Source organism: Poecile atricapillus, chromosome 9 (assembly GCF_030490865.1).
Source record: "Poecile atricapillus isolate bPoeAtr1 chromosome 9, bPoeAtr1.hap1, whole genome shotgun sequence".
Taxonomy (NCBI): domain Eukaryota; kingdom Metazoa; phylum Chordata; class Aves; order Passeriformes; family Paridae; genus Poecile; species Poecile atricapillus.
This window is the reverse complement of record NC_081257.1, coordinates 11805299-11818589: the sequence shown is the minus strand read 5'-3', so window position 1 is coordinate 11818589 and position 13291 is coordinate 11805299. Positions and strand designations below refer to the sequence as shown.

At 35.9% G+C, this 13291-nt stretch overlaps 1 protein-coding gene across 5 annotated transcripts in view; it reads left to right on the top strand.

Moving 5' to 3' along the window:
• Positions 1 to 9423, top strand: part of ARHGEF3 (Rho guanine nucleotide exchange factor 3) — a 100851-nt gene extending 91428 nt beyond the window's left edge. For all 5 annotated transcript variants that reach the window (XM_058845235.1, XM_058845233.1, XM_058845234.1 and 2 more), the window contains 8 exons: positions 1087 to 1257; positions 2994 to 3056; positions 3345 to 3441; positions 3543 to 3619; positions 4958 to 5215; positions 5376 to 5546; positions 6088 to 6274; positions 7177 to 9423. In XM_058845235.1, coding sequence (XP_058701218.1) covers positions 1087 to 1257; positions 2994 to 3056; positions 3345 to 3441; positions 3543 to 3619; positions 4958 to 5215; positions 5376 to 5546; positions 6088 to 6274; positions 7177 to 7517 — 1365 coding nt within the window. In that variant the 3' untranslated portion in view covers positions 7518 to 9423. The remainder of the gene's footprint in view (positions 1 to 1086; positions 1258 to 2993; positions 3057 to 3344; positions 3442 to 3542; positions 3620 to 4957; positions 5216 to 5375; positions 5547 to 6087; positions 6275 to 7176) is intronic.
• Positions 9424 to 13291: the final 3868 nt, after the last annotated feature.

Genomic DNA, 13291 nt, shown 5'->3' with positions numbered 1-13291 from the left:
TCTGTGATTCCTTATTATAACAAGTGTAAATTAAGCATGTAATTTCACATGTGTTTTTGTATCTTCTTAACTCTTGAAGGAAGACCAGCACCTGACTTACAAAGTTTTGGAAGGGGTGTGTGTGTGTTTATTGTTAAGGTCTTTCCAAGTCCAACTCAGAATGGCTTCTATTAAAAGACAGTTTTTTTATTTATATCCTGTCTTCTGATATGGTAAAAACATAGTATTTATATGCTCTGTATTTCATGGGCTCTTATCTTCAGAGAAGATTGCCCTTTGTATATGCTGCTTTCAATATGGAAATTGAGAGAATTTATTTTGTTTTAAATATTCTTACCCAAGGCAATTGAAAGCTGATTTTGTTATGTAAGGCAAGTTTAAAATAACAATAAAAATGTAGAGTATTTCAACTATGTGAAACAGTTTAAGCATTTCAGAGGTATGACCTCTAAAAGAAGTCTCTCATTTTAATGAAGCAAAAAAGAAACTTTTTCAAAATAGAATAATAAGAGCATAAAGTATCCATCCTTAGCCTGAAATCCTTTACAGGCAATTTGAACTCTTAAGTCTCTCCTAAAATTGAAGGTGGCTTTATTGAAGTTAAGGACCAGACCACATAGGTGATACAGAGATGCTGGTATACACTGGTGGAGTGTCTAATATTTGCATTAATTCTAAATCTTTGATGAAGCAGATGTGAAATGTATGAGTAATTACTGCCTGTTCACAGAATTGAAACTGTATTTATCAGTTCTCTTAGTTTAGAGTGCTGCACCGTTCTGCATTATCCCTGTGTACACTCTTTGTGCTTGTTGTATGGGAATGCATTGCAGAAGTTTTGTTCATGTTGAAGACAGGACACAGAGAAAGTTCACTGCAGGAATGGAGGCCTTGTCTTTCCATGAGGATATATTGAAATAATTTCTCTTACATTCCTGGTACTAAATGTTGCTATGAAGTTCAAAGTAAAAACTTATCAGAGAACATTTGTTGTATTGAACTATGTGTATGAATTCCTTAGAAAATGGGAAAAGTGAGGGTTTAACATGAAATTGTTGTAACATAAACCAAATTGTCTCTTCCCAGCGGTCCATAAGTTTCCGCAGCGAGAGTCGCCCCGACCTGTTCAGCCCACGGCCGTGGTCTCGAAATGTGCCCCCTGCTAACACAAAGAGGAGAGACAGCAAACTGTGGAGTGAGACCTTTGATGTCTGTGTCAATCACATGCTCACATCCAAGGAAATCAAGCGGCAAGAGGTATAGATATAGATATTTTTTTCAAATTTAATGTTCAAAAGTCGCCTTTAAAGCGTAGAGTTGGGAATGCTCATAGGCATTGGGATAGCACTTGAAGATGTCCTGCAATTAAAACATGTCACCACCTCCACTAGAAGCAGAATTCCATCTCTAGTCTTTATGACTCAAGCTATACTAGATTAATGTAACCTTTGTAAAAAGCAGCTCATCATATTTCCTTAACAAACCCAAAGTTACTGAGATATATTGTCCTGTGATTGGCTGCATGTGTGTGTGTGTTCTGTCTGACACTTTCTGTAGTCATGGTTGATATTCTGGTGTTTCATTTTGTTCTAGTAATGTGAGGTGAGCATGCTGTGCCAGGAAAAATCAGGTGATACAGACACACAAAAATGCACTATCATTTCCCTTTTGCAAAAGACTGTCTTTGAGAAAGTTTCCAGTGCTAGAAAGATGACACACCAATCAAAAGATGTGTCTTCCAAAGCAAAAAAGAAGCATGCTGGTGGTTTTAATGTGTCAGACAAGACAAAGTCTAAATAGTTCATATTATAGTCAACACGGAGCTTTTTCAGAATCAAGGTATTTTTATTTTCTAAAGACATTTCTCGCAGTATCAACAAAGCTTGTAACAATCTCCCTGAGAATGTTTCAGAGACTGAATCATAAATCAAACAACAGTAGTGTCAAGCATTTCTTGTGCAAATTTTAACATTTTACAGGAATTCATAGGAAATAAATCTCTAATTGAGAACTTCAAAGGCAGCTTACTGAAAAATGAACTGTAGAAACTTGTTTGCACAGCAAGTCACTGCTGTCTGGAGGCAGGAGCCAGGATCCTTGGTACAACCCAAATAAGTGAGCTGTATCCCAGCAAGTTTAGCAGGAGGGTTCTGCTGTGTGTTTGTTCCCATGCTGTGTGCTCTGAGGGAGAACTGACCCTGCTGCCTGTGAGCTGCATTATGACAAATGGGTGGTCCTGAGCCCCAGGAATCTGCTCCAGCTGGGCATGGGCTTCCATGATTTATACTGGTTGAAAGCCTTGACTGAAAGCAAGGAATTCTAGCCTAAACAGTTCTTAACTCTTACTGTACTCCAGTTTAAGGAGGAAATCAGGCAATAAGTTAACAACAATGGGGGTTTGATAAACTAGTGAATTAGCATGGTGTTATTTTTAATCTGCCAGCTTTAAAGTCTCAAATGTGCTTTAAGAGGATTTCTAACATCAGCCAACAGTTAACTAGAACTCAGCCTTCATAACAAAAAAATTAACTGGTTCCAAGATAAAAGTGCTCAGTACCAAATAAATGCTTTAAGTGAGATCTGTCTCCTACTTGGTAGACTCCTCTGTAATTTCTGCCACTGCATGTGGCAGAAAACATAAAATGGAACATAACAAACTCCTATGCAAACAGTTGTGTAAGTGGTTAAGGTACAGTTAAGTCAAAACACCACAATGAAGGTAGTTTCCCACATCTGGGAACACAAGCCTTTGACAAAAAATATGCTTTGTCTATTTGAGATAAGCTTTTAATGAACATTATGGTATAACTTTTTTAGAAACAATGGACTTGATTCTGTAGTTATGGAATAAAGCCTTACTTTATTTCTGTAGATTTAGCAGAGAAATGCTGTTACATGGTGTTAAGACAGCTGTTCAAAATATAACATCAACCCAGGAAGTGGAGCACAGATTAAATAAAGATATTTTCTAATATTTGTGTCTGCTTTTACAGGCTATATTTGAACTTTCCCAGGGAGAAGAAGACCTGATAGAAGACCTGAAGTTGGCAAAAAAGGTATGTTTAAAAACCAAACCCAAAAACCAAACCACAACAAAGAGTACTAAATGGTTAAGAACACATTTAAAACTTTGTTTTTTATAATTGCTAAGACAGTAAAAGAGGAAAAAATCCAAAGCATATTTCAATCTTCCCATTCTTTCTGAAACACTTAAGTGTTCTGCCTTTTTTTTAATATGAAATTGATAGTTTAATACATGGCTATGAAACTGACTTACAGGGAACACTAAATTCTGTAATGAATTTTGCAACCAACAAACCACAAATGTTTGTTTTTCTTTTCAGGCTTATCATGACCCAATGCTTAAGCTTTCCATAATGACAGAGCAAGAGTTGAACCAAATTTTTGGAACACTGGACTCTCTAATTCCTCTGCATGAAGGTAAAACTCAAATAGTCTTTGTGTGCATGAATATAGCACACAGATTTAAAGTCAGGTTTATTAAAGTGAGGTTTCTCTTCTTTTTTACTATTCACTCTCAGATCTTCTTAGGCGACTTCAAGAAGTCAGGAAACCTGATGGATCAACAGATTGTGTTGGCCACATCCTCGTGGGTTGGGTAAGGCAGAATTTATAACCAATTTTGGGACTTTGGTTTGGAGCTGTAATGTAATTTTTCTCAGACAATTTCCTTTCTGTAACATGTCAAAAAGATATTCTCAAAGTAGTTTTAAAAGGTGAGGCAACTATTTAGAGACACAATAGAGTATTTTGTCTTTTCAGGGATTTTCCATGAAAGATTTAGATTGGGGTATTTTTTAAAAAGTTTTTGCTATTCAGGTGTTGAGCACTATTTAATATACTTTAAATAAAAATCAAGACTCAGACTAGAGGTTTTTTTCTTAGGTAGGTCCTTTAAGAATCTGTCCCTGTTTCTGTTCTGCTTTCCTTGGCAAGTCAGATAAGAATACAAGAGAGGTGCTGCTGCCTCATGAAAGCTAAAGTAGATAGGTTCATGTTCACTAGCATCCAACAGCATAAACACTGAAAATAGCTTTTGTTAGTGGTGTTGTTAAAATTGTTCATTGCAATCAAAAAGAGTTATTTTTGGTTTTAGATATGTGAGAAGTATGCTTTTAAGTAAATGTAAGTAGTAAAATTTAGCAGGGAAAAAAAGGCTTGAAATTTTAAGGAATTAGGTAATATTTAGCAGCTCTGTGTGAAAGTGTGGCCTATGGTCAAGAAGGGAAGCATTATATAGTGTATATAATGCAAATAATTAATGATAAAATATTTGTAAATGTCAAAATAATCTCAGTTTTCTTTGTATAAAGTAATTTAAAATACATCTTCTGATGTGTGTTGAACATCAGTGAGCTTCTCTTGGTTCAAATATATTCAAGTCTAATTTCCTTTTTTAAAAGATTTTGCATATTTGGTGTTAATACAGCAGGTTTAGTGAATGTATATATTGCTCTAATCAACAGACAAGTTGTTTTGGTTTTTTTTTTTCAGATTTATATATATAGTTTTGTTATCTTAGTTTGGTCAAGGTTCCTGAGAGCAATATATAAGTTGGATTGTAGAAATTTGCTGATCTGAAAAAGACCAGGCTTGGGAATTCCTAGGCTTTTATTTCCATTTGTAATTAAAGCCAGGCTTCTGTGTTCAAGTGTTGTCTAAATGGTGCTCAGTCTTCAGTAATTTATCTTTTTAATGGAGATCTGCAGGATCTAAGTGATGAGTAAGTGCTCCTAAATTACTTAAATGTTGATCAAGGTGGTCTGAGAACCCTTGTAAAGGTTATATTTGTTGGAAATGTTAAATCAATAAACTGTGGATAAATGTCCAGCTAAAAGAGTCTCAGCATGAATTCTGATGTCCTGAATCACCTGAACCTTTCTGTGCAGGAAATCGTGCTTTACTTCAGCTACAGAATGATTTATTCTTTCCTTAGCTTCCATGCCTAAACTCCTATGACAGCTACTGCAGCAATCAAGTAGCAGCCAAAGCTTTATTGGATCACAAGAAACAAGATCACAGAGTGCAAGATTTCCTGCAGCGCTGCCTGGAGTCTCCTTTTAGCCGCAAGCTGGACCTTTGGAATTTCCTTGACATTCCCAGAAGCCGTTTGGTTAAATACCCACTGCTGCTCAGAGAAATTTTAAGACACACACCAAATGATCATCCAGATCAACAGCATCTGGAAGAAGCTGTGAGTTACTGTTGGGTTTGGGGTTTTTTAGATGATAGCAGTTTTTGCTTGTTACTGAATTAAGGGAGACTACATAAAATATAAAAAAGCAAATATTTATACGAACAGCTGAATATTGGACTGTAATTAAAATTCATGTGTTTTCATTGTGTTTCTGCAGATAAATATAATTCAGGGCATTGTGGCTGAAATCAACATAAAGACTGGTGAATCGGAATGCCAGTATTACAAAGAGAGACTTATTTATCTTGAAGAAGGCCAAAGGGATTCATTGATTGATAATTCACGTGCTGTGTGTTGTCATGGGGAACTGAAGAACAACAGGGGAGTGGTAAGGAATAAATATTTTGTCATAAATAACTTTAAAAGATATCTTCATTTTGCATGACAGCTAAAAGAGCTGTGAGCACACAGAGAGAAACATCACCTTCTAATATATAGGAAGCTGATAAATATTAATTATTATATATTACATTAATCTTTTTTGTTAGTTGTTAAGTATCTGTATAGGGAGATTATAAGAGTATATATATATATCTCTGTCTCTTATGGACCCTAACAATAATTAGGGAGAATTTATTTTACAAAGCAACAAAGTAAGCAGTGCATTTTTTCATCTCTGGAATTGCTTCTATGGAGCATGTTTATGCAATACAGTGGAAGGGTCCTGTTTCACCACACAGCTGAGAGGGAAAGATGAAACGGGTCCTATTCCCTGGTTCACCTGATGAAGGTCAAGCAGGTAGTACAGTACCAAATTAACAGGAAGAAACTGGCGATTTTCATCTTTCGGTGAACTTTATTTGTTCCATTTGGTTTAATGATGTTTCAGGAAAGCAATAATGTTGTATTATCTATTAATCTTTTAACAGAAACTGCATGTCTTCCTCTTTGAAGAGGTGCTGGTGATCACTCGGGCCGTGACCCACAATGACCATCTCTGCTACCAGCTGTACCGGCAGCCAATTCCCATCAGGGAGCTGGTGCTGGAGGACCTGCAGGATGGAGAGGTGCGCCTGGGTGGATCCATACGTGGAGCATTCAGCAACAATGAGAGAAGTATGACAACAGCTTTTTGTATTTGCTCATGTAGGGTCATCATAACTTTAAGATACCTGCCAATGTAACATCAGAATGTTCTCTCTTAACATTAGCTCCATCCAGCATATTGAATTTTGTTTCAGACTGGTTTATTATGTTCTAAGTTGTTTCTTTTCAATTCTTTCTCAAAGCTCACTATATTAATAATAGAATTTTTTCCACACACCTACTCCTGTACTGAATTGAGAAGGGGAGAACATACAGATTGTAGTGGCAAAACTGCAAAGTTAGCAAGTGTATTTTGAAATCTTGAGGTTCAGCTGTTTTGCCTTTCCTTGTATTGGAGACATTGCTTGCTATTCTGTAATTCTTTAAGCTGGCAGACAGTGTAGTACTCAGGGTCAAGACTGCAGCAATTCATGTTTATGTCTTTCCGGTTAAGTACATTATGAAGATGCTGTTTGTATTACAAGGGTCCTTTAAATCTCTTCTGGTCAAAACTTCAAGGGGTTTTTGTATGTATCCACTGTATTAGTGAAGTGAATGGAAGAGATGAGGCAAATTTGGCTGGCACAAGGGTGCTGTGTTTAGTGGAAGTTCTGGAAATCTGCTTTGCAGAGAAGTAGAACAAGAGGCATTAAAGTGTGGGAGAAGCCTTAATTTTGCTGATTCCCTTTAAGCTTTGTGGTTAGCTCATGCATGGCAGAACCAAAATCACTTAATCAAGCAATATGAAGTTACTAGAAGTGCTTGTGGTGTTCTGTGGTCTTCTCTCAGAAACAAGGAGACGCCCAGACTCTTCTCTTTGGTCTGACCTTAAGGCAAAGATTGTGCAGATTCTGTTACTTAAATACACTCTTTGATTATAAAATCCATTCAGCCAAAGCATTCAGGGGTTTTATATGTATTGTTTCTTTCAGTCAAAAACTTCTTTAGAGTCAGCTTCCAAAATGGATCCCAAAGCCAGACTCACTCTCTCCAAGCCAATGACTCCTTCAACAAGCAGCAGTGGCTAAACTGCATCCGCCAGGCCAAGGAAAAGGCTGCGTGTGCAGGCAAGGCTGGTGGGCTGGAAGCACATTTCCTTGTGTCACCCAAGGGACGCAGAGTGCCCCAGGGAGAGGCTGCCCTGGAGCAGATGGAGCAGTCGGACTGTGAGTCAGACTGTAGCATGGACACCAGCGAGCTCAGCGCCGACTGCGAGCGCATGGAGCAGACAAACTCTTGTGAGAGCGAAAAGCAAATAGAAACCAATGTTTGACAAAAACTTACAGTTCCTGGAGGAAAATCTGTCTCTTACCTGTACAGTATTTGCATTCCATACATGGAACCATTTGGAGAAGCACTTTTAGAATATTTTTTGTGACAATGTCAATGCAGTTCTTGTATTAATACCTGTGAGTGTCGTACTGTAACTGCCCATCTGTATAAGCTGGAATCTCTTGCGACTCATGTCCTGTGATTATATTCCATGAACACCCAAGGTGGATGAAAGAGGTACTTGACCAGTTATTCTCAATGTCCTGCTGTAAACAGAATTTCTGAACTACTATTTATATATTCATTACATAAATAACCTTTTCCTTATATTTAAGTATTTAATTTGCCCTTTAAAGGGGCAGCTGAAGACGTGGACTTAATATGGAATTTCAGGATGGGTATCAAGATAATAAGTTTTCTTAAAGGCATGGAAAGAAAAAGTAGTTTCTTGGAACAGGAAAGAAAACTATCTTGTAATAACCTATCCAAACTGCTGTGGTATTAAATCAGCAAGAACTATAAACAGCGGGTCTTGGAACCAGGGACTCTTTAGGGATTTGTTTTTCAAAATGAAGCACTGTCCTAAGATCCAGCAGCCAAACTTATTAAAATATGGACATTTCAAATGGTCAGCATAGTAAGACAATTTATTTTTCAAAGCATGTAATGCTAAAAATAATCAACTGAAAGACCACAACCAAACCTTTACAGACAGCACTGAATTGAATGAAATGCTGAGAATACTGGATGTTTGTAAATAAGCTGGTAATTTGCTTTCAGTGCCATATATATATATATATTATAATATATATATATATTATCCCAAACAGTAAGAATGGAAAGGAGCTTTTGCTTGTGAATAGGCCCTCTTCAGCATTTTGCACTCCACTGACCTCCACTGTTGGTTTTAAGCACCACTAATGTTAAAACTTTTAATTTTCTGTAAATGTCTGTTTACAATTACATGTAGTTGGTTTTTAAAACTAAGTGATGATTTTATATAAATGGTGCTCTACAAATACCCTGTGGGATTATGTAGAGAGAGTTTAAACAAAAAGGGAATTGTTTGTCCTTTAGGATGTATTACATCCTTTTTACTTTCCTCAAGTTTTGTTTTAAAAGTTTTTGTTGCATTTACTTTCGTACTGTAATTGGAAATGTTACTGTGTTTTCTGGTGGCTGATTTAACCTACTCATAATGATGAGAAGCAGATGAGTCACTTAAATGCAGTCTAAAACACACAGCTGAACATCCTGTTATTTTTCAGGAATCCCTGGGTAGTATTTTATTTCTTACTGTAAGAAAGAATGCCAGTGGTGTATGGTAAGCTATGAAAATGATATATTACAAATTTTAAATGATTCTTGGTATTACACAAGATAACCTGTGCAAAGTACTTGTAACAACAAAAGTAGAAAAACTGCTAAGTTATTGCCAAAAATAATTTTTCTTGTGTTCTACAAGTTTACATAAAATTTGCTAAGTATCTTACATATATATATGCTGATGTGCATTACAGAAATCAGTGTGACAAGATGATAAACAATATAAAACAAGGTATTTTTATTTTTTAAAAAAATGGCATTTTTACCCTATAGAACATATTTCTGTATTTATAGTTAAAAAAAAAAAAAATCAATTTTCTTTTCTGTTTCAGGCATTGTAATTTATTTCAACTGCTTCATTTTTAGAGCTGAAAGAATATACCAGTGAAGATGAAAGGAAAAATCTGCAAAGAAAAGGCATAGGGAAGTTGTTCAGCAAAAATGTTGAAAAAGAGCAAAAAGCATGTAAAATGTTCAGATAGAGAAGAAGGAATAAATGAATGTGTATTGACATTTTTTTTTTTTTTTAATAATGACCTTGAACTTTTCTGGAAGCATTTCAAATAAATTACATTAAACCATTTTGATTTTTATTTGGTTTGGTTGGTTGTACAAGAACACTACAAAAAGATTTCAGTGGTACATGCAGTGAGGTTTTAACATAAGTGACCAAAGCCTGTATTTTGTTTCTTATAAAGTGTTATATACTTGCATCAAATTTGCTAAATGAACAGTAATAACAGAAACAAGTCATTGCACTCAATTCACCACATTCCCCAAAGTTCTGTATGACATAATTACTTTAGGAAATAGGTGGAACAAAAATTTACTGTCCTGTCATCAGTTGCTCTCTCATAATTCCTTGTGGGTCACAATTGAAATGTTTAATTTTGGGGTATGCAGAAGCCACCAACCAGCCAGGAAATCTCAGAAGATTAATTTACATTTGTTTACTGTAATTTAGTCACCCATTCACTGCTCAGCATTCTGGAGTGCAAGTGTTTTGGTTGTGCTTTGTAGTTGACATGCACTTAACTACTGATTGATCTAATAAATCCTAATGATGTTGGGGTTTTCTCTTCAAATCACCCTAAGGATTAAGCTTTCCAGTTTAAAAATACTGCTATCATGCTGGATTTGGTAAGCTTGTTTTAGTTCTAGCACTTTTAAAATGCCACTGCTTTTGAAAGGATGACTTTTGACTGTGGCAGGAAGGTGGTGGTGGAGGGATGGGGTGGGGTTGGACAATAAATTGTACCAAAAGGGATGGGTAAAATGTAAAATTATGAGTGTGAATTATAAAGAGGAAATATAAAATATATATATATATTATATATATATATTATATTATATATATTATATATATAATACTAGTTATCTATTTAAATAGATATATAAAAATTCAAAAAATAGATATATTTTTTATATATATAAATATAATTTATAAAGAGGAAGAATCATATATATGAATATGTTCAAATGATTGTCACAGTAATTCTGGTGTCCAGAGGGGAGTCTGAGAGGTTGCAGCAGAGGCAAGAGGCAGTGAAAAGCCTGAGGTGTCAAGTGCTTCCAGGATTACCATGAGGAGAGGGATGGAGACACTCATCCAGATCTGAGGCATGAGCACTCTGGATCTCACACTTGGGGAAGGTGAGTGACAAGGTGTCCTGCTCTCAAGAGCAGGATGTCAGTGGTCTGAGAGGGCAGATCCATCCCTTTGTGGCAAATCTTAGCAACCTGTTAGCTCTTCTGCTCCTGCTGAGGAGAGTCAGCTGTAGCTTATGAAAGACCTGATGGACCAGAAGCAATAAATGTGAAAGCAGAAATTGTGACTGAGAAAGAAAGGTGAGCAAAGTGAATGGCCTTGTGACCCTCTGAACTGTGTGGGTCCTCTGAGACTACAACACAAAATTGAACTGTCTGTTGCCTTTGTTTTCCTGGATTTGCTCTGCAGCACTGAAAAGAACAAAGCCAGGGAACATGAAGGTCTATAATGAACAACAGGTTTGAGATCCATGAAGCTCAGTACCAAGAATCAGTTGATAGAATCTGGGTAAGGATAGGGCCAAAATTGCAAGGGTAATAAAAATATTTCTCCTATTAAGCATGACTCACCTGAACCAGGGCTTCTGCCTTAGGAATGCTTCTGTGACAGTGGGAACCAGGTCGCTTGAAATTTCACAGTATTTCTAGAATTTGAAAGCTGTATCAGAGCTTTCAGATAGCAGTTTAATGGATTGTACTTTTTGATAAAAATGATATTTTATGGTGACACTGCCTGGCACTTAGACAAATCTTGATTCCCAGGATCTAACAGTCTGAAACCACGTTACACATATATGGAAGATTATTTGTTTCCTTTTAAAAGGGGGTTTCAGATACAGAATGGGCAGTTCTTCCATATTTAGTACTTCTTTATGAATACTGATTTTAAAATACTGTAACATGTTCTACAGATTGGTGCTGCCATCTGTTGGAAATAATGCTGTAGTTTCATGGCTGATCTGATTTGATTGCACAAAATTTTAAATATTTTAAGATGTTACATGTATTAATTAGAAAATTAAAGTATTAAAAAAATACAAGTAAGTATTTTCAGTCTTTTACCCGAGGATCACATATTTGTTAGGAAAAAAAAGTACTATGTGAACTTCTGCTACTAATTTCTGGTTTTACAGAGCTAGGTCAAGACTACTGCCCCATTTTGTCTCACCTTTTAATATCATAGGCCTATTTTCTCCATGGCTGGTAAATGATAGTAAAGCTCTTTCCAAGTATGTAGATTAAGTTTTGTTTCTGAGTTTTCCAAAGGTTCTTCTCTTTGCATGGTCTAGGAAGAAAGATTCATTATACAGTTATTCTATCCTTGATCTCCTGGCACCTGAACTTTAGTTGGCACAAAATTAGCTCTTAAACTTCTGAAGAAATTAGATGTGTTTTGCATCATTAGAGTAATAAGGGAAAGTAAAATAGTAATTTGTGGTTATTTAAATTGTAACAATATACTCTGATTAATTTCAAATTTCTAATTTAATTTTCAAATTTTACATTTTACATTTGCATTCATAAAAGGCTACTGAAGCAATGTCTGGAGGAAGCACACGAGTTTGCTCCTTGAGCATGCAACCCTCCCTTGTGTCTTACTTTGTGGCTCTTAATATGATCTAAATCTAATCACTAATGTGTTAAAATCATCTGATTTCAGAATCAAAGGGATTTGCAGCTGATTTGTACTGGGGTGGAAAACCACTTGGTGCAAGCCCAGGAATCATGGTCGAATGCTTGGCAAGTACCAAAAACCACAGAAACCAGAAACGAGAGAGAGAATAAGGTGACAGATTTTATAACCTTTTTTTTTTCCCTTCAGAGTATTCAAGTAACCTCTTCCTATGGTGTTTTTTGCTGAACCGTCATTCTGTGGACTGGGATTCTTTGTACATTTTTGATATCTATTGGCATTTAAGATGCAGTGTGGTTCAGTGATCTGGAATTGCTGGAGAATTTATCAATTAGTACTGAGTAATTTTTGTGATGATCTGTCCCAAACTTAGGTAATTAATACAGAAAAATAATTCTGTACAACTGCATAGACATATCTTGTTAAAGCAAGTGATGAGGAAAACTTTGTGTGCTAAATAAGCAAGACTTCAGAGATTGTTTGATCCAAACACCAATCAATTGAACTGCTTGTGTACCGCAGACATGCACAGGCTGAAAGTGATTTTAAAAGCTCTGCCAGTTCAAAATTGATAAAGCAATTTGACATGGTTGGAGATATATAATGGATCAACACGGCCTTAAATGGGACCAGATTGGTATTTCCATTTTTTTCTTGTATATGGAAATTCTATTTAAACAATGTAAAACACAGCAGAATTATTTCAATAATATATCAACACACCTGTAATATTCTCTTCACCAGCATTGAATTCTCACAGAGACCGAACATCAGATTCTTAGACATCGTATTCTCAGGAAGACAGTCTTAATTTAGCCACAGGATGAACACTCTATTTGTGGGGTTTATTACCTCTAGATAATGGAACACCATGTTTCTGCAGTTAGATAAATATTGGGTGTTATGTTTCTGTAATTGATGTAAATTATAGTTACAGATACTAATTTACCTGTTTAGACTTGCTGAGTCCCCAGACACTTCTAAGAACTACTAATAATTATTAGCTTATCTTCTTTTAATATCCTGGAGGCTACCAGGCCATTTGTGAGCAGATGGGTTATTTATATTTTCTGATTTACAGCTAAACTAAAAAGAGATTAATAAAATAAACAGGCCAGACTAAAATGCCTGTTCTTTGCACACCTTGCAAGCATGAAAACTTCCTATTTTTAAGGTAAGTGGCTGCTTTCAAGGTGACATATGTATAGCTACACTTCTGAGGATTGAAGGTAATTGGTGTAAGTAGCTAAGGAATATATGCATCTGTT